This window comes from Aptenodytes patagonicus, chromosome 2 (assembly GCF_965638725.1).
Source record: "Aptenodytes patagonicus chromosome 2, bAptPat1.pri.cur, whole genome shotgun sequence".
Taxonomy (NCBI): Eukaryota; Metazoa; Chordata; class Aves; order Sphenisciformes; family Spheniscidae; genus Aptenodytes; species Aptenodytes patagonicus.
In genome coordinates this window covers 163,036,366-163,056,626 of record NC_134950.1, presented here as the reverse complement: position 1 = coordinate 163,056,626, position 20,261 = coordinate 163,036,366, and the positions used below count along the sequence as shown (strand labels likewise).

The window sequence follows — 20,261 nt, the reverse complement described above, 5'->3', positions numbered from 1 at the left end:
AGTCTTCAGTAATACCCCAAGACCAAACAACAGGACAAATTCTGCTTGCCCAACTCAGATAAGCTTTCACAGTAAAGTCAATGAAATACTTACATAATCCAGGTTAGAAAGCTTTGCCCAATCTTCGGGCAAAACCAGATGGAAGTATTCAGAAAACACGGTGATGGTGGGATAAAGGTCTGATGGAGAGTGAGAAATGTCCTAGGCTACTCACACACATATCACCAGCATCACTAAACACAGCACCCAGAGAAAAGGCAAGACTTGAAGGAGGAACTAATTTCCATGGGTGGCTGCCAGAAGATGAGGATTAGGTGCTGCTGTACTATTACTACAGATTGTTTACACACAAGAAGCAGGAAAAACACTGTAGAGAAATAGGATTGGTGATGCTAATCTCAAAATCACAAGGAAGACTGTCTGTATATATTTAGTATGTTAACCAATATCGAGTTGGGGAAGGGAAGTGTTACCATTTTTAGCCTGCTTTCCTAATGAAAAAGATTTATTCAGCCTTGCTGCCTTGTCTAGTATTCGCTTTCCTACTTATCCTATACCTTTAAAGCCACTGAACCATTTTAACTTGATTTTACAACTGGATAAAGGTCACTAAGCGAATAAAGTTCAAGAAGTTTTCAGAACTAAGGTAGCAAGGAAAAACACAGAATCATACGTGCTTTTTTATAAATTCCAGTTACGCGTCTCTGAGGGAAATACTCGACATGAGCTTACAAGAATCTACAAAGGAGCTTACAAAGACCCCAACAACAAGAAAAGTTACAGTCAGTTTGCCATCAGTTGACAGGCGTGAGCTCATAGGAAACTATTCAGCACAACCCTTGTGACATGGCTTGGTGGTGAATTGAAGTGAGACATGCTTTCCGAGCAGGAAAGGCAAAACCGGCAGTGGTACAACTGACCTCAGCAGGCTCCGTCCCTCTGTAGCTGCTTATTCTCACTCACCATGCCGTTCGTAGAGATGGGTGAGGAGTGGATTAGATCAGAGAATGGATACAGCTGAAAACAGCAAGGCAATCTGTGTTACCTGGCTCACGTTCCCATTCTGCTTCACAGAATGATTACACAGGGAGATCCGCGAGCACACTGTAGGGACTGACAACAGGAATAATTTATGCAGTAGAGATAGGGCTGACCACCCAGTCAACGATTGCTTGCTCAGAGACAGTCTGAGCTTCAATACACACATTGTAAAGGCAGACAAAAATCTGGGACCTGCAGTAAAGGATGAGGAGGAGTGGAAGAGCAGATGGCTACACTGTGGTAAGGCTTAAAACAGATTGGGAAGTTTTACTCGGTCTGAGGGATACTTTGCACCACAATTAGTTATCAATGAACCCAGCGGAACTAATGATGAAGTAAGATACCAGACAGTGTAAGACATCAGAGTTTAGCCCTATGGAAGTGAAACTCTAAATTATTCCTATTTATTTTTTTGAGATAAGAATAAATAGCTGAACCTTGAAGAAAGATAGTGAGAATTTCAAACAAGACAAATAACTGTTAATAAAATAAAAGTCTCATACATTAAAGTTTTTTCTTACACCTACAGACAGACACTTGTTGGCTTATGGCATGTGTGAAGCAATGGCACTATGAGACTATGCAATTCTTTCAAGACTAGGCAGGATAAATCAGTTCACGATGAGCTCCAGGCTTTCATAGCTACAGCTACATAGAAGCTGAACTAAGGTCAAGTCTACACAACACCTCAACTGCAGATTTCAGTTTCACTTTTCCTTATGTCACAACCATTTTTATTAACCTTTGTACAAAGAAAGGCTGAATTACCTATTAACAGCCAGCCTCTTCAGTCATAAGTCTTCATTACAATCTGTTCATATGTGTGTAGATCTTTATAGTGTACTTTGTAGCTTAGCTAATGGTAACACATGCAATAGTCGCCTGGTAAGGTTTATACAAGGTATTTATTATATATACAAACACACCTTCCGTGAGCACCACAAGCTTGCAATTTTCAAAACAGCTTCAGGCATTTGGACCTATTAATGTTCACTTAGGAAACTTCTACATCTGTGGAGAACTCACCCTTGATGTCCAAAGACAGGCTGGTAAATAAATGCCTTGTTTTTCAACAGGGCTAAGTCCCAGTGGAAGTCAAGCACTTTTGAACATGAAGTCAGTGAATAAGGCAGCTTCCCCCTTCATGGCTGTAATCACAAGACCTCACAACTGGAAAATATAGCCCATCTGTAATTAGAAATAAATGTCGACATGACAGTTATTTATACTAAATCCACTTTATATGGTCTGACCATAAAAAGTGGCCTTGTAGTTATCAATTTTATTTAAGCCTTTACATTGCCGGGTTGGTGCAAAAGGCCATTTATGTCAATAGGAATCCGGCCCTCTTTGTCTTCTGTGCATGCAAGTATAACATTGCAAGTATTTACCCAATTAGACAGTTAGCTCCACCCAAGTATGAACAAACAAAAACAACTGCTCATAGCATTCCAGAGAAACAACACAGCACAAGAACAAAGATTTCCACATGCAAACACAGGCAACGAGCTAACCACAAAGCAGCAAAACCAGCAGATTTTAAAATGTTAAAAAATAGGGGCAAGTTCTCTTTGATATCCACAAATCTTTGTGCTGCCGATTCAGAAGTAGGGGATAGATGCCTGCCTGATTTTTCCAGCTGAGATTCCTCCAGTGAATGTGAGAAAATTGAATACATATTCAGTTGAATAGACGCCAAGGTTGGCTGATGAGAAGACCCGTAGCTTCTCAGATGGGATGCACAGACTTTTAACTTCTCAGATGAGACCCAAAGCCATTATATCTTGAGGCATTTTGTATTTGTTTCTTCTGTTTCCTCTGACGGGTTTCCTCTGACGGGGTCATTGTTCTTTATTCCTTGTGCTTGTTTCTCACTTGCCGGATGTGGGACATAAGAAACTAGTAACACCCAAGAGGTTAATACCTGTTTGCCATGAGGCCTTTTTGCAATCACAGCTTCTGAGCCTCTGCAACAGACGTGAAGGCACCGATCTCATCTTTACAAATGTCACAAACACCTGACCCTGTGAGGCAATACACAAACAAACCTGACCAAACAGTGAAACCTGGATGAGTTCTGAGCCTATAAACCATTCCATATAATAACAGAGTAGAAACATATAGTTGCCCTCTGACCTCAAAGCTTGAATCTATCCTACTTCACTTACTTCTGAATAAAGAAAGCAGAAGCTTTCGCCGCAGGCAGAGGAGAGAAATGGGCACCTCCCAAGGCCAGTCCAGACAAACTGGGATCTCAGCAGCCCTCTGGAGGTACGATTTCGCTCTGCCCTCTCCAAGGGCAACTGAAAGCAACAGCTACTAACTTCGGCACCTCCATTACATGCACTAATCTGAGCAAACTGAGTGGGCGCAGTGCATGTTCCTAAACCATGCACATTGTTCTCCTATATGTTTTGAACTTCTTCAGCACTTTGCATAAGCAACATCCCAAAATAAGCCTGAATAAGCGAGTGAAGCTGGCAATGTGCAGCCCAGATCATTAACAAGATAAAATTTGCAGAATCCTAACCTAGTATTTGATTTGAGACTAATCTGTTAGCAGTATCTGTAAAAATAGTAAAATTTACTGTGGTATATCTGAAGCTGTTGTGTAAGGTCCAATCCTGCATTACAATGATAGCAAGAATTACATTAGCATATAACTAGTACAATTTAGCACATAATTATGTCCTTTGAGTTTGCATGCAAGTGGCCTGATCTCATTATTACAAGTAAAGTGTGTCCTTTTATGAGTAAAAGCTGAAGGCTTTGGCTTTAAGTAAATACATTTTTCAGCATAACCTAGCTTCAGCAGTTTCTAAAGTATTGCTCCCAGCAAAGTTGTAGGCTTCCCATATATTGCACTATTTTAACTTAAAGTTCAGCTTGGCAATCTGAAAACATACCTAACAGTAATTTTTACCGCCTAGGTATAGTGAACTGCATTTAAGAGTACTGATGTAATCACTGACATGGGAATCTTAAGATTTTGCCTGAAAAGTGGCAACGTTTACAGTACTAATCATGATGCAACATGGAAGCCACGCTTTCATTCCACATCATGCACTAGTGCATACACACGTTCTCTCTCCAATGTTGTTTTTCCTCTGCATTGGTCTTCTTGGTTGCATTGGGAGCTTTACACTGGAAAACTTTTCCCAATGTCCTGCTCAAAACCAGGACTGCATGGGAGAAAAAATGATGGTGAGATTAGCTCTACATATTCACGCTCTCAGGATGGCAGCCTGGAAGAGGCACTGGCAGTATTCAGGCACCTCCTCTGATCTCTTTCATGCAGTCATAACATTGTCCTGGAAGACGAGCTATAGATGTCTTAAAGTATTTTTTTTTAAAAAGCAATGTGAATTGGGCAGAATCATCCTGTGTGACAAGCTCTGGAAGAAAGTGTTTCCCATAAGATAGCAACAGCTCTAAAGCTCTCGGCCACTGTGCTCCAGAGTTTGTGGCACATGAAGATGTACAGATATAACCAGAGTGGGTGATACTGAGTCTATTCCTGGTAGCCACAGCTCTGCTATTTATAGTTATTACCGCAGTAAGGACAGGGAAGGAAGGGGCAGAGCAGACAATTGCTCATCTGATTTAGACCTTGGCTATCTCATCAGACATCGAGGCTGCAGCTAGCTCTCCCAGACAGGAACAGTCCTTCTACCTGACATAGTGAGAAGAGTTTGGAAAATGAGGATGTTGTGAAGTTCCTTCCTCTCCTGTGTAACTACTCGTTCCAAGCTGAATAGCTACAGGAGAGTGTCACTACACATCTCCCGCGCTGTAGCATGATGAAATCTAAAGTTTTAAACATGTACTGGGGGAGTAACTCCTTTGCGGTGTCTTCATGCTTAACCCTACAAGCTAGCATATGAATTCCAGAAGCATCTTCCTCAGGCACATATGACAAGAGTAAGTGAGAAGGCTGCCATCATGAGAGGGCAAAAAGTGCTGGAATTGTGTACCACGAGAAGGCTGTAAGGGGAACTTAGCACACATTGCAATCCTTGAGGAAATTTCCTTTTTATCCTATACGGCAATGACCGAGTCCCAAGTCGCCAAACAAGCGAGAAACATTTGAGCTTACAATCAACCATGGGCGTGCCTGCACATACACCTTGGAGGAACCCTTTTACAAAACCTGATGTTGTATAAGGAACAGTGATAGAAATGTTTCTTCTTCATGCAAGTAATGTTTCCATCAAGAAATAAATGCATATAAAAGACAATGTCCCTTCTGGGTTTTTTTAATGACGATAGATCTGTTTATTTCACCTATTCTTTAGACTGTCATGACCTGGACTATTATTATACGAAACTGGCCATCCCCTCATATGATGATTGACTAGCTACTCATTTACAAAGGCATTATAGCCAATAATTTCACTTTCAAGGAAACACGCTCCTTATAGTGCCCTGCTTTTTATGTCACAGCTAATGTAAAAAAAAAGATGGAAACGTCACTTCTAATTAGTATCTTCAAAGATCTGGAGGTAGTATAAATAAGTGTATAAATGTAAATATAGCAAGACCAGAATTCCAACAATTTTTAACCATACGTGGATAGAACAGCTTTTTAACCATACCTGGATAGAACAGCTTGCCTCAGTAACACTGCTCATATCAGCCTCAAAAACCTACTAATATCAAAGAAGTATTTTTTTCAACAACAATCTAACCAGCAAATAGTATTTTTTCACAATGAAGTTTAGAGCAAATCACCATCTTGAATATGAAGTATGAAGTCATTGAACTCGCTGCTACATAAATATGCAGAGTGACGGCGATGAATGAAGTTGAAACCGAGACAAAGACGCTGTCTTTGTGTCAGGACAGAGGTTCATTGGCAGTGAGTCGGCACCCACAGCTGCATGGGGGCTGTTGATTAGCTAATTATACGATAGTTGTTACATGAATTTAGAGACACTTGAAGACTGCAGCCTACATATAATTGTTCTTTCTGTTTTGTTCTGGTAAAAAAAGCAGCTAGAGAAATGTCGGCAACTAAACAAAAAAACTTCAGCTAACATTTGTCCTATGCCCACTATGGTATTATTAACTACACAAAGATAGAGAGCTTTGGTAGGATATCTTAGGGTTTAATTTCCACGCTCAGACTCCAACTATCATTTCTCACCCTCAGATTACGTAAAAGCAGCCGAGTTTTTAAGTTCTGCTCGCTGTGGATGACTCACATTGTTATATCCTAACCACCAACACATTTTGTGTTACCCCTTTGTTTTACATGCCTGAAGTGTTCCGGCTAGGGTTTGTCTTGTTCAGTCTGTACGTTTCGCATACTGCTTATTGTACCGTGTAATCACTCCCCGTCCTTCTCCTTCTAGCTTTTAATGAGATCCTGCGCTGGGACTTGGGCAATTTCACAGAACTATGCTACAGAACTCAGCATACGCCATTTATTACCGAGGTACGCTGACCTCCGAGAAGGCACCGTGCGATCTGCAGGCTTCGCTGCAGATTCCTGAGAATTCACACAACTACACTGGAGGCCGCTGATAAAGCAAGGAACTCAGTCTGATAAACTGCTGCTGATGTCAAAAGATTTTTTGAACTCTTGTACATAAGGTTGGCATCAGGAATCAAACAATGCATGTCACCAAATCCTTTTACGGAGACACAGGAGATTAAGGCTTAGCTTATGACTGGGAAGGTTTCTATTCTCTGTATCAATAGGAGAAAGTCTTGAAGGTGAATAAATTCCAAAAAGTCTCCAGTGAAGCAGAGGGAAAGCAGCTTTAGGCATAATACGGGTCTTGCTCTGTGATTCTCCAGCACTGCCTTCTGAGATTATATCAGCAGCCAGCTCATTTTTTGATCTAGTTTAAGTAGGGAGAAAAATAAAATGTCCAAGTATCCTAAGTTTCCTGCCTAAGAGGCCCATGAAACAGTCTTTGTGAGACAAGCACGTTGTCAGATTCCAGAACGTCACAGCGTTTAATACAGAAAGCATGAATAATGATGTCATTAATCTTACAAAGACACATGAGCGCTTCTTTCCAGAAATAACTGTTGAGCATAAAATTGCAAGCATTAATCAAAGCATGCAGAGGTCTAACCCTTTTTAGGATTCTAAAAGGAAATGTAAAGCAATATGACTGTAAAGCACCACAAACATAAAGGGGCATCTAACCTTTATTCTGAGCAGATAACTTCAAGAGAAACAAGTTTAGGGCCAATTTCTCAACGAGTGCACCGTTGTAGTGCTTCTGCTGGTTTTAGCGAAGCTGCAGCAAGTTTTACCATCTCAGAAGTTGGTCTCTGCTGTCTGAAAGAAGCCTGGAAGAAAGAAGGGCACCACCACATAACATTATGAATATGAAAAAAAAAAAAAAGTAATAAAAAGATGGTGCAAGAAGTAGCAAAGGAGACATACCCACGAGGAGAGAAAAAACACAGGATAACAAAAATGCTTGAGAGGTTCTTTCAGGAAAGAAAACTAGCAGACGCAGCACAAGAGAATGTGAACTCTGCCCAGACACTGAGAATGTGGGTAAGACTGAGGGAAAAAAAATTTAATACAGAAAGATCTCTTTTCACATAAAGTCGAGATGTAGCACAAGCAAGGATGAATTATATTTGTTTCCCATAGCTCAACTCCAGAAAGAGATTTCTTATGAAGATGGGTCGGTTTATCTCAGATCCGCAGTCCTGTTGATAAATTTCAAAGTGATTCAACAAGAAAGAAAATTTCCCAGGCAATGAGTTCTAGCCCTTATTTAGAGCTGCCGAAGGTATTGCTTAGCGGTCCGAGGATACAGATAAATCGCCTGTGTCAATTCAAAACTCGTACACAGTTGCCATGAAGGGAAGTGTTATGTCTGCATGTGATTTCCTGGAACAAGTCAAATGTTTCTGCAGAGGAACCCATAAAATTATGACAATATATTAAGACAGTTTTCTCTGAAATTAGTTAACTCAAACTTATAGTGGAGGTCCACTGGGTCACAAAAAAAAATGAAGAAAGGGAAATAAATCATGTCTTAAAAAATCTGACAGAAGAATCCAAACAATTTTAGCATATGAGACTAAAACCAAAAGCTGTTTTGGGTCCTATATGCTTTCCAACTGTAAAAAGGGCATACCTCGTGCAAAAGAAGACCTGCTGGCTCCAGTGAGGCCAGCTAAATAAACAAGAAATCCAGGTATTCCTACTATCAACACACTAACCTCCAGTGCGACCTGGAGAACTGGCATCTTAAAAAAGAAGCCTAGCAGCCGCATCCTGCTCTGTAGACAACTGTTGGTGCTAAACTCTAACATGATGTACAGCAGACACAGCTAACCATCTCTGCTAGGCCGATTTCCAGACTCTCGCAGAATCCAGAGGGTGAACTTGCATTTAACTGTATTTTTATGACGCTACACTAGGCTGGGTGCATCACGACCCAGGCTTTGCCGGTGCTGGCAGAGTAGCTGCTCAGGTTGTCGGCACCGACGGTAACAGTCAGGAGTCTGGGATCTGCCCAGCACCCCATGGCTGGCTGCTGACGGTGTCTGGGTTTGGCACGATCTTCTTACAGCCCTGGGTTTGGCGGGATCTCCTTACACCATCATTTCAGAATTACAACAGCCAGGATCACCGATCCCCTTCATCTTCAGCAGACGCCGCAGCAGACACCTTCAACCTTCCCCATGACTAACTGCCATCTCCCAAGGGGACAACCCACCATGGCAGGCTGGGCGAGCAGGCGAGGGCTGGGCTGCGGAGGCCACCTTCACCACCACCTTCACCACCACCTTCACCACCACCATCACCACCACCATCACCACCACCAGCATCTCCGCCACCGCCACCAACATCAGCACCGCCGCCGCCACCCCGGGGTGGGCTGGCGGGAGCAGCTGGGCCGCGGGCTCTCCTCAGGGCTCCCGCCTCAGCGGGCGGTTACAACCGTTGGCGGGGGAGCGCTGAGGAGGCCTCGCGTGCCCGCCCCCGCCCCGAGGCGACGCGCGCGCTCCCGCCCGCCGTCGGCCGCGGCCCGGCGCTGGAGCGGGGCGGGCCGGCGGCGCCGCGCGGTCCTGCCGCCGTCAGCCGCGGTGCGGGCGGGGGGAAGGCGGGTGGTGTGTCCCGCACGTCATATCAGCCGCCCGGCCGGGATTGGCTGCGGCGCCTCACCCGACCGGACGCGGGCGCCCGGGCTGGCGCGGCGACTCCCGCGCTCGGCACTCGCGCCCGGCCCCGCCCCGCCCGGCGCGGCGCGGCCCGGCCCGAGGGGAGGGGAGGGGTGGCGTGGCGGAGCGGAGCGGCGGGCCCGTCGCTGCCTCCGGCCGCGGGTAGGTCGGCGGCGGGTAACGTGACACCCGCCGCTGGGGGCTTATAAACCTTACGCGGGGCGCGGGCCGGCGGCGGCGAGCCGGGAGGGAGGCGGCAGAGCGGCGGCCGTTCGCCCTCCCCCACGGGCCGAGGCGGCGGGAGCAGCGGGCGCAGCCCCCTGAGGTGAGAGGGCGGGGAGGCCCGCGCCCCCGGTGCCCGGCGGGGTGAGGAGGGGGGCGGTTTTACGCCCCCGAGCCGGGAAGCGAACCCTGTCCCCGAGGGAGAGGGGGCAGCGCGGGCGGCGGGTCCCTGCCGGTGTCCTCCCCGGGGGCCGAGCTTCTCGGGTCGCTGGGGCCGGGGACTCCGCCGCTGCCGGGCAGAGGCAGCGCAGCCCCTGGCCCCGTGGCTTGCTCGGGTGGGTCAGGTCACCCCGCTCCTGCAGGGCTCCTGCCTTCCCCCCGGCCCGCGTTGCTCCGAGCCGCTCGGCCGGTGCCTCTGGAGCCTGGTTGATGCTGGAGGAGGAGGCGGTGCGTGTCCGTGGTGCGTGAGGGGTCGACCTGGCCCGTGGCTGGGGGTTTTCACAGGCTGTCCCCGTGCGTGCGTTCCAGGACTCCGGTGAGGCCGATGCCCAGGTTGGAGAGCTGCGCCCGGAGCCGTTCCTGCGCTGCCGGGGGGAGGCACGAAGCCCAGCTGGGGGACACGGCTGCTGGGCTGGCCGCCAAGGTGGGCGAGATGCTGAGCTCCTCCGTCTCCGGCCCCTCGCTGACGCTGGTGGGTCACGGAGCACGCAGCCCCAGCACCTCCAGCGCCAGCAGCACCTCCAGCAGCAGCAGCACCTTGAACTTGAGTCAACACCTGGTGCAGAGGAGCCTGGTCCTCTTCGTCGTCGGTGCTTTCATGGCCCTGGTGCTGAACTTGCTGCAGATCCAGAGAAATGTGACTCTCTTCCCCGACGAAGTGATTTCCACCCTCTTCTCCTCCGCCTGGTGGGTGCCCCCGTGCTGCGGGACAGCCGCAGGTGAGTTGCTCGCCTCCACGAGAGATTTTTTTTCCCCGTCCTCCCGTGGGGAGGAGAGGCGGTGGGGCTGAATTTGTGACCTGTGCGCGTGGGAGCTTAGCACTTCCATCACCTGGAGTAAGTGACGTGAACTCTGGCTTTTGGGAGGATGCATGCCCGCTCCAGCTTCATCCACACGCAAGAGCGTTTCCTGCGTGTCCGAGGGCTTTTTTTCAGCCCTGAATGCAGGTAAAGCGCGTTTTGCCCGCAGCACGGTGCAGCCTGCAAGCGCCAGCGAGCGGCTCCGGCGCCGCGGCGCGGAGGTGAGCGTGGAAATGCGGGCTCCCCGCGCAGCTGACGCCGTGTGAGTTCAGTGCGGGATTTTCCCGCTCTCCCCCCCCCCCCCCCCCCCCCGCCCCACGGCGGGGCACGAGTGGGCGCGGTGGGACCGCGCCGCGGAGCGCTGGCGCCGCCCGTCACCGCCCCTCGCCGGCCATTGGCTGCCGGCGAACTGGTGAGTGGCGGGCGGCGCTCGCCATTGGCTGCCGGCGCGAACTGGCCACGGGCTGGGCCGAAAACAAGGAAGTCACGTGCGGCGGCGCCCCGCCGCCGCCGGCCGCCTGCCCGCCGCCGCCGGCCGCCTGCCCGCCCGCTGCCCGCCGCCGCCGGGGACGCCTCCAGAGCTGCAGCGCGAAATACCCCAGAAACCCCGGGCCGCGGTGCGGTTGGCGCAGGAGCTGGCGCTTACCCGGTGCGCCAGCGTTAAATAAGTCCCTCCTCGTCAAAACAAAATAAGTCCCCGATGTAAGGTTGGGGGATTAAAAAGGTGTTAAATCTTAGGAAATAAACCCACTGTAATCTCTTTTAATTTGCATTGAAAGTACTTTAAACACCTCTTCCACTTGTTTTGTAATGCAGTGATGCTGTCACGTGCTGTTTGTACCTCATAGTAAGGGAGTATGAATGATAAACCATAAGCTTGAATGAATGATAAACTGCGTGGTAAAAAGAGATTGCCACAAGATGTGCTCCAATGAGGGTTCTCATAGCCCTGTCACAGTTGGATTAAACTTTGGCTTTTAGCTGTTACCGTGAGGTAAAAGTCCTGGTAACTGGCATCAGAATAATGAAACTCTCAGTGTCAGATCACATGTTTTTCTTAGATGGTATGTCTTGTAGCCTTCTTAACGTAGAAGTTATTCGTCTTAGGAGTTTAAGGAGGGGGGGAAAAAAAGGGAAACAAATACACATGTTTCATACCGTTAAAGTACCATGTCCAACCCTGGAGCTGGTGACAACACATGGAGTTGCAAGGCTTAGAAGAATGAAACTCATCTAGTGTTTGTGCTAGCAACTGAGCTAACACTAGCTTATGTTTTTCTTCTGCAACCAATTTGCAGACTGATAAGGCTGAGAAAATGCTACATGAGGATAAAAACTTTGTCTGGTTAATAGTATGAGTAGTTATTTTCCCCTGACATAAATATTACTGATGGCAGGTGCTTCTTTAAGTTCAGTTCTGCTCCTATTTGTTATCAAAATTCATTTGATTTGGATGGCAGCATAGGCTGACTTACAGCCCTGCAGAAGGAAAGAAAGCAGCTCTACCAAGAAACTTTTGAGTCCAGGCAAATATTTAATTCAGGGCCTGATTGACAGCTAATAAGTCAAGTTCATAAAACTGTCTGCCCTGCATGTGAGCAGTAAATGCGTATTCCATTCCTCACTGTAATTAAGCTTTTTGTTATGCTTTGTTATTTATTGGTACAAAACAAGCATCTGCTCAGGATGTCAAATGTTATGTGCTCGTGGGAGAAAAGGAGCTTGAAGTCAGATACCTTAACATCGCAATATGTATCTCTGCTTTAAAGGGTCAAACAGAATATTGCTTGTTAGAGTGGGTTTTTTTCTTTTCTAAAGGTGTGGGGGGGTAATAATTGTCTTTTCTTCATCAGGCTTACAGTAGCGTGATAAGCACCTCACTACTTTGTCAAGCACTTATTTGCCAAACTAATATTTAGTAATATTGAAGTAATCATTGTATAACAGTTAGTACAAGTAGTATTACTTCTCTTGCAGCTGTCGTTGGCCTGCTGTATCCCTGCATTGACAGCCACCTTGGGGAACCACACAAATTCAAGAGAGAATGGGCCAGCGTAATGCGATGTATAGCAGTTTTCGTTGGCATTAATCATGCAAGTGCTGTATCCTTGAACTAGTTTACATTGTTGCTCGATAGTCTGTTGTCATGAAACAATCTCTTCCATTCACGTCTGGGAGAATTACAAAGGTAAGGATGGTGCTGCTGGCAGAGACATAAACTTCTGTGAGACCTGCAGTACACTGCAGTAGTTACTCTAAGATAGATAATGCACTTCACTTAAAAGTAGTTGGGGGGTGCCCTGGGAGGGGGGAGGGATAGCCATCATAGTATGCCTGGTTTAACTGCAAGTATAACAGTATAAGTTGTGTTATTTTAATCTGTATGTTGTCTGTGTCTCATACTTAACACAATTAACTAGTGAGGTACACTGAACTGTTCAGTAAGAATGTTCTTTGTGTTCAATAATGATGGTTTGAGCAGAAAACCTAAATCAGCAGGGATAACTGGGTTACTTGAGACAAAAATCCAAAAAATCCGTAAAAGTTAAATATATTGTAATATAGTATATTCATTAGATGCTCAGTGTGACAAAAATTGATGTTGCTTTTGCACTCACACTCCAGTCAAAGTCAGCAAGAGCTATAATTGCTTGGCAGGTCTGAAAACCAGATCCTTAATGTGTTGTATTTAGAGATGCAGAAACATGCTTGCTTTCAGTTTGAGTTTTCCCTTGTTCAGTTTCAGCAGCAGGATGTCTGCAGACTTAAAAGGATTGTCCTTAACATCTTTTTCCAGAAACTAGATTTTGCAAACAACGTCCAGCTGTCCCTGACTCTAGCAGCCTTATCACTGGGTCTTTGGTGGACATTTGATCGTTCAAGAAGTGGTCTCGGACTTGGAATTACAATAGCCTTTGTAGCAACTCTGATAACCCAGTTTCTTGTATATAATGGTGTTTATCAGTAAGTTATGCTTTTAAAATACTGCTTCAACTCTTTTGTCTTAACTAAAAACAGGGGTGCACATGCACTGGAAGTTAGTTATTAATGTATTTGACATGTTTTTATAATAAGACATTTTGTTTGTCTAAGGCAGCCAATTGTCCAGTTGTTCTAAATGATCAGATTGAGAGCTGGGGGTGGAGAGTGGGGAGCAGACAAATTGGGATGTATGTTGAAATGGTAACAGCTCAGCAAACTGAACTTCTACTGGCTTGGTATACCATTAGCTGGCTCTCAGGAGAGACAATTTCTAAACTTTGCTGGCTAGGACATTGGGTTTTAGAAGCTTACTAAGTTAACAGACTTAATTTGGTCTCCCTATTCTCCTATGTTACTTTTTTGGGTTTTTTTTGTTTGGGCCCAGGAAGAGAATTCTACAGCATCTTCTAACAGTATGTAAGGTGATGATAATAACTTGTCTCTAACTTATTTCCTTTTGTTTACTAGGTATACATCCCCAGATTTTCTTTACATCCGTTCTTGGCTTCCATGTATATTTTTCTCAGGAGGTGTGACTGTAGGAAACATAGGACGCCAACTAGCTATGGTAATTACTGTATAATTAGCATTTCCTTTAACAATCCAAACACCTTCCATTGTTGTTAGTCCAAGAACAAACTATGCCTTTAAGGGTATGACTCACAAATTGACAGAGATAAGTAGATATCTTCCCGAGAGTTGAAACGTAAGCGAGTTGAAACGTAAGCGTACAACCTGTGTTGCCAGTGGAGTGGGAATTGGCTTAGTAAGTGTTTGAGTATCTTCTGTATTTAACTTTTGCCAGCAACAGCCTAAATAAGAGTGGAATCAGTATGCCGCTTCTGGTGAGAATCTTAATCACTCCCGCTCCGTCATGACTTTGAATTAACACCTAAGGTAGCTAGAAAACTGAGACACAGATGGGCTTTCTCTAATTATTTATGCAGTAAAGCATTTTTGTTATGTAGATGAAAGGAAATGTCCCTATACAGCATTAAATTCTACCACTCTAGAATCAAATACGCTCTTTCTGGTCACTTAAGATGTAATTCAAGTATCACTCCATATATGGGATAATGTAGTATACATTACTATCTCATTTGCTAGGTTCTTAAGTAATTAGTTCCTTGTAGCGTACTTAAGAGTAAACCTGGCTGTATGCTTGCACATCAGCCTAAGACTTGGTTGTGAAAAGTGTTGTGACACTGATGGATAGTAATAACTAATACTGTATTGATTTAACTTCTGTCTTCTTTGCTACATAAGTCCTTTATCCTGGAAAACATCCTTCAGGTATTTAACTTCTCTAAGGCTGCTGTGGTTTAGGTGCCTTTAATCTTTACTGAAGGAAGGGCATTTGTAGACTTGGGAGTTCCTGAAATACTAGTCTCTGAACTGTTTAGTAAGGGGGGGAGCTGCTTTTTGGGACTGAACCACGAATGAGTAAAAAGATTAGCCTAAAGCTAGTTGTCTTCCCTGGAACAGGCTTTCTGTCTCTTCTGCCTAGCCTTGCTAACCCAGCGGATGGATGCTAATGTACCTCTAATGTGGATATCTGAACTTGATGCTGCAGATGGACAGGCTTGCAAACAAGCTGGGGAAGAGAGCCAGGTTGTTTGACAACCACTGGCTAACACTAAAGATCAATGTCTTTAGTATTGATTCTCGGTTACACTAAATTAACAGTAACCTCTTCTAGAAAAGGCTGTTTAAAAAAAAAAAAGCATGGGGCAAACCTGTTCTTGCTCTTGAGGTTTTTCTTTCATGCTGACTTGATACCACGTTACAGATTTCCTGGGACCATGGTCACAATCTTAACTTCACAGTCAATTTTGGTTTGCTCTGAGGCTCTAACATAGGAGCTCACTATTCCCCCTTCAAATCCCAGTGGTGCATACTGTCTGCATGTGTTTTTTCTTAGGACTACATGTGGGGGGGAAGAGAGGGTATAATTTCTCTTTTTAAATTTGCCACTCACATCAAGTGAAAAAAGATATATTAATATAGTTTTATTTAAGCTTTGCTATTGCAAGCAGAGTCTCAGAATAAAATTGTAGTCAGTTATATGCTACATTTCTATATTTCACATCGGCATATGCAGTACTTCCAGCTGCTATGCTTCTTATGTTAGAGAGCAAAGGAAGGGAGCCTTAAAGAAGGAAGAGCTAAAACAAATTTAGGCACGTAGGACTACTACTTTTTTTTCTTTGCCTTCTTTTCACCTGGCATCTCGCTACTGAATGTAGTTAAAACCAGACTGGCTCCTGCCTGCAACTTCCCTGTCAGTCTTGTCATCTTCCTTACAAAGAAAGAGGGAAGTTGGCGAGGCAAAGCATTCTGTTCCGGTTATCCAGAGGTACCTTCTCATGTGTTTTACATTACCATTACTTCGTCTGGAAAAACTTGGAGAAGCCCAACATTTTCAATAGGAATGCTTCTGCAAGTCACTGTGAAGCATTCAGTGCTGGAAATTCAAAGAATTCCACTTCTAAAATAGAATGGTAGCATTCAGTCAACTAGGTCTTTCTCTATAGAGATGACCCAAAAGCACCAGTCTGTGTTGTCAGCCGTTGCGAATGTGGCAAGTAGATGGAATATTGCGTTTTTCAAACTAAACCTGAATAAAACAGTTCTTTTTGTAGCTATATTCTCCTGTAGTCCCTGAGCTGCTTGGCTGCATGTGGCGGTTGCAGATCAAACAGTAGATACTTTCTGGGCACGTCTAGAGTTGAAGGCGGCACCTGTGGAAAACACTCTAGTGCAGTAAAGTTGCCTGGCTTCTTCCTCAGCCCCTGCCTAGCTTTTGCAGTTAGAAAAGAAATTAGAAGAGTAGAATGAGAAGTGTCCCTGAGACATCCCCTCCCATCCTGAGAAACGTTAGCTGGGAGGTGCTTGCTGCTTTTCAATCACTGGATTTCAAGTGAGCTTACATGCAGTAACCATGTGCAGTGTTACCTTTAAGCAAACCTGCTGTTAGCAGAGGGTTTTGGGGTTTGTTTGTTGGGTTTTTTTTTATATCAGCTTGAGGATGAAATCCAACATTTTCTTTAATAGCTTGATTTCAGAAGAAAAGGTGAAGGTGCTGCTGCCGCCATTAGCTCTCGCTGCTCATTGTGACACGTAAAGTTGCTCAGTCAGTGCTCATCAGCTGGGTTAAATGGATGGCAACGCTTCATTTTGAGTTGTAACCATCATTCTCAACATCTGGCAAACAAGGGTGGTATTCAGAACTTGGACCTCACAAATACCTATTGTTTGCTACTGCTTGAGGCTGCAGAACTGTGAACACATTCAGTGCTTGCAAATACATTGGCATTTTGGTGCTAGAATGAGAAGAACATATTACGAGCTTTGTTTTAAAGAAAAGTTGGTTAAATTTCTTACACTGACATCCTAGAAAAGGGACCTAGGAGGAAATGAGTAAGTCTATCTGATACCAGGCTTTGATTGGAAAATAAAGTGACTTATGCTTGAAGACAGTTTGAAAGAGGGCTGTTAAAAAAAACTGAATTAATGCCCATTAAGTGAAGCACTGTGTACCTTCTGCGAAGAAATAAACTGAGATAGGGAGGAAAGCTAACAGAGTCTTATAAAAAGCAGTGCGATTAGTAGATGGATTTATCAGATGCACTAACTGAGGCAGCACAGACCCACAGTGACTTTTTTGTCCACAGTTAAGGAGCACATCCTTGTTGAGCTTTTATAAGAAACTATGTCTGCTAGGTCATTGTCAGCCTAACTGAAGCTAGTTGACTATTTAATCATTGAAAATATTGCATAATGTAGTTGCTTATCAGATGGCATTAAAATATAACGTGTGTGTTTTTTATCCATAGGGTATTCCAGAGAAACCACACAATGACTAAATCTTTGAAGAAGAGAGCACAGTGCCAGTGTGAAAGCAACATTACGAAGATGTGTTCCTGTTTTAAATTGAAGATTATTTAGAAAAAAATAATCTCTGTATGGGCTCACTGCACAAATGACTTGTGGAAAAAATATTAATCCACTCTTAGAATAGCCAAGTGAAATTAACTGCTTATCTTGAAATCTTACCCTGATTTACCGCATAAGCATTTGCGTATGGCTGTTCTCTGGAAGAGTTGAACACCAAGTTGCATACAACTGTTCAGGCTAAGTGGCAGTTTTCCAAGTATTAGATTCCAATGTAAGTTACTGAAGCAGCTGCCGTATTTTAAAGCCTTGAAACTGAAATTTAATTACAAGCTCTTGTATCAGTGCCCAAAGGAAGTAGATCGATGGTGCTTAACAATGATGAAGTATGGTTTAATAGGAATAGTATTTATCCAAATCTTTTAAAAAATAGGGTTATTTAAAAATAAGAGTGATCGAAACAGATTAAAGGCATTGCACTAATGCTTTTAGGAGTCTTATGAAGGAATCATGCCCTTACTTGTAATGCTGCATTAAGTTTCTGTCTTTGACGGTGGAGAGGGTTGGAGGGATGAAAAGTGGGAAGTCACCTAGTTTGGAATTTCTAAATTACTTCAGTATGATAGGTGAACACTGGAGACAATCTTGTTCTAACGTGAACTTTATCAGAAAATTCTGACTGGAAATTTCAAGACTTCCGAAGCTTGCAGTCAGACTTGCAAGAATCAAGTTCTGGCCCCAATTCAGTAAGAAATTTAAGCGTGTGTGAGTACTCCTGCTTAATATTAGACGTATGGTTCAGTATCTCACTGAAGGAGGTCTTAGGTGTCTTAAATGTCTGGTGTCACTGAAAAAACATGCATTGCAGGCCATTGCTTGGCCACTGAGTGTGTGCCCCCACCTCCTTAGATCTGCAGTTTCCTCCTAGAGGTGTCCTTGATCTTGCTTCTGTTTGAGTCAGGGTTTTGACTGAAATGATTTGAAACAGAAGCGGACCTAAAATGTGATTTAAACTGTATGTGAAGAATAGCGAACAGCTTGTTTTCTCAGTCCAGTTTCTGAAAGAGATCACTACTTGTTTTTCCACAACCCTATAGAACTTGCAATCTGTGATTGCCTTCTTAAAAAAAAAAAAAGTGCTTATGTCACTACATTAAACATTTGGTGTTTCTTAATACTTAGTTTTGGTGAGCACAACATATTCATTTGATAGCTTAGACCATAGGAGACCTAAATAGCAAGTATTAGGTCTGAAAGTTGAAGTGCAATGTACAGTAAATCTGAGCCTCATGTTCTCTTCAATATCGATCATTTCTTATGAGAGATTAAAGAGAAAAGGGTTCTGAGTTCATTTCAATGCTGCATGGAGTCAAATGGAGCAATAATTTATTTAACTAGTAAAGCTAGTTTTGTTGTATCTTTCATTGAACCCAAATTTTTAGAAATACTCCAATTTTGTGGTTATGGTGTACTTGTAAACTTTTATGGATTTGCCTTTTTGTATTATGCAAAATTTTTTGTGTTCATTTCCAATCTTATATGGCTTCAGATATAGTTAGAGGCATCGGTTAAAGACTGACGCATCAAAAAAGATGTTGAGGCAAGGAAGCAGTGTTGTGGCTGTTTTCACTCTTCTAAGGGAATGCTATAACTACTGCTTGTGCTTTTTTGTAGCAGGAAAAGTTTAGCACAAAGTCTGTGTTACAGAGCGGACCCCAATTCTAATCTTGCTTTGGTGTGAATCAAGAGTAATTTCATTGGTATAAGATCCTTCCTCAAATGTTTAAAACCTAAATAATCACATTTTATAGGACTCCTTGAAGAAATTAAGTCCTCAGATCAGGACTGGATCAGCTCAGCTGTTTTAAGAAGTACGCTACCTGCTGGGGAGACAGTTTTGTAATCATCTTAACCAATTTCAAAACATTATAAAACCAGATGTAAGTAAAGGTGACAGTGATCTCTGCAGCTGTTTGACTGATAGAAAAGTATTTAAGATTTATTTGTAAAGACTGAAACTAAATCTGTATGTGTTAGAAATAATGCAGCCAAAAATGTAAGTCAAAAGTTCATTTTTTGCCAATACTTCTGAGTATCTTAACCAAAGTGATTTAAGTTTGGAAGAGGCAGGAGGGGAGTGAAGAAAATTTGCACTATTCTGAATTTGAACACTTAAATTCTCATTCTTACTGATAAGTTTTCAGCGGTGTGTTTGGTTTTACACTTTTTTTACTATTAAAGTTTTAAGATCAAGTCATGTTTGCCTTGGATTCTCTGTATTCACATTATGCAGGAATCTTTCCTGAAAAGGACAGTTGTTACGGTTGCATGACAAATACTCAGTGGTTTTAAAAAAAAAAAAAAAAAAAAAAAAAATCCTAAACTGAATTTAGAGATTAGCTTTTAGAGGGGTTTGCAGCTTGGGTTATATAGTTGAAGAAAAAGTCTTGCTACTGTGCCAAGAAAGTAGCATAAGTGTATGTTATGGTTATGTGACTTAAGGTACAGAATCTTATTACCGTTTTCTTCCAAGATGCTGAAATTCAAAATTTGAAACAAAATATGGAGGGGGCAGGGTAAGCATGCAAATTCCTGTTGAGGCTTGGTTATCTGCAGTAATGATTACTAAATTCTGAAGCATCTTAAAGAGTGCAAACAGTAAGAATGAGTAAGCACAGTTGATAAGGCTAAGCAATTCTAAAACTTGCATCATCTGATTTGGGGAAGATAGCATCTTGCAAATTTAGACAAAGAGTCTTTAATTTAACTGCACTTAAATATTTATGTCAGACTTCTAGAAGCTGCTGTGTTTGTGGTGGAAACAGTAGAATGGCTTTTTGATCCATCTTCATATCAGTACAGAGTCTGTTGGCTTAGGTGAAGAAAGCTTCATTAGGAACTTCTTAACTATTTTAGCTTAAGTAGCCTGTGCTTGCTTAACTTCAGCGTGTGCTCCATGGC

The 20,261-nt window shown here is 43.7% G+C and overlaps 1 protein-coding gene across 1 annotated transcript; it reads left to right on the top strand.

Moving 5' to 3' along the window:
- Positions 1-9,350: 9,350 nt before the first annotated feature.
- On the top strand, positions 9,351-19,557 carry INSIG1 (insulin induced gene 1). The gene is made up of 6 exons (XM_076331928.1): positions 9,351-9,508; positions 9,934-10,343; positions 12,402-12,526; positions 13,222-13,388; positions 13,875-13,974; positions 17,243-19,557. Exons 2-6 carry the CDS (start codon positions 9,950-9,952, stop codon positions 17,270-17,272), a joined length of 816 nt encoding a protein of 271 aa, XP_076188043.1. The 5' UTR covers positions 9,351-9,508; positions 9,934-9,949; the 3' UTR covers positions 17,273-19,557.
- Positions 19,558-20,261: the final 704 nt, after the last annotated feature.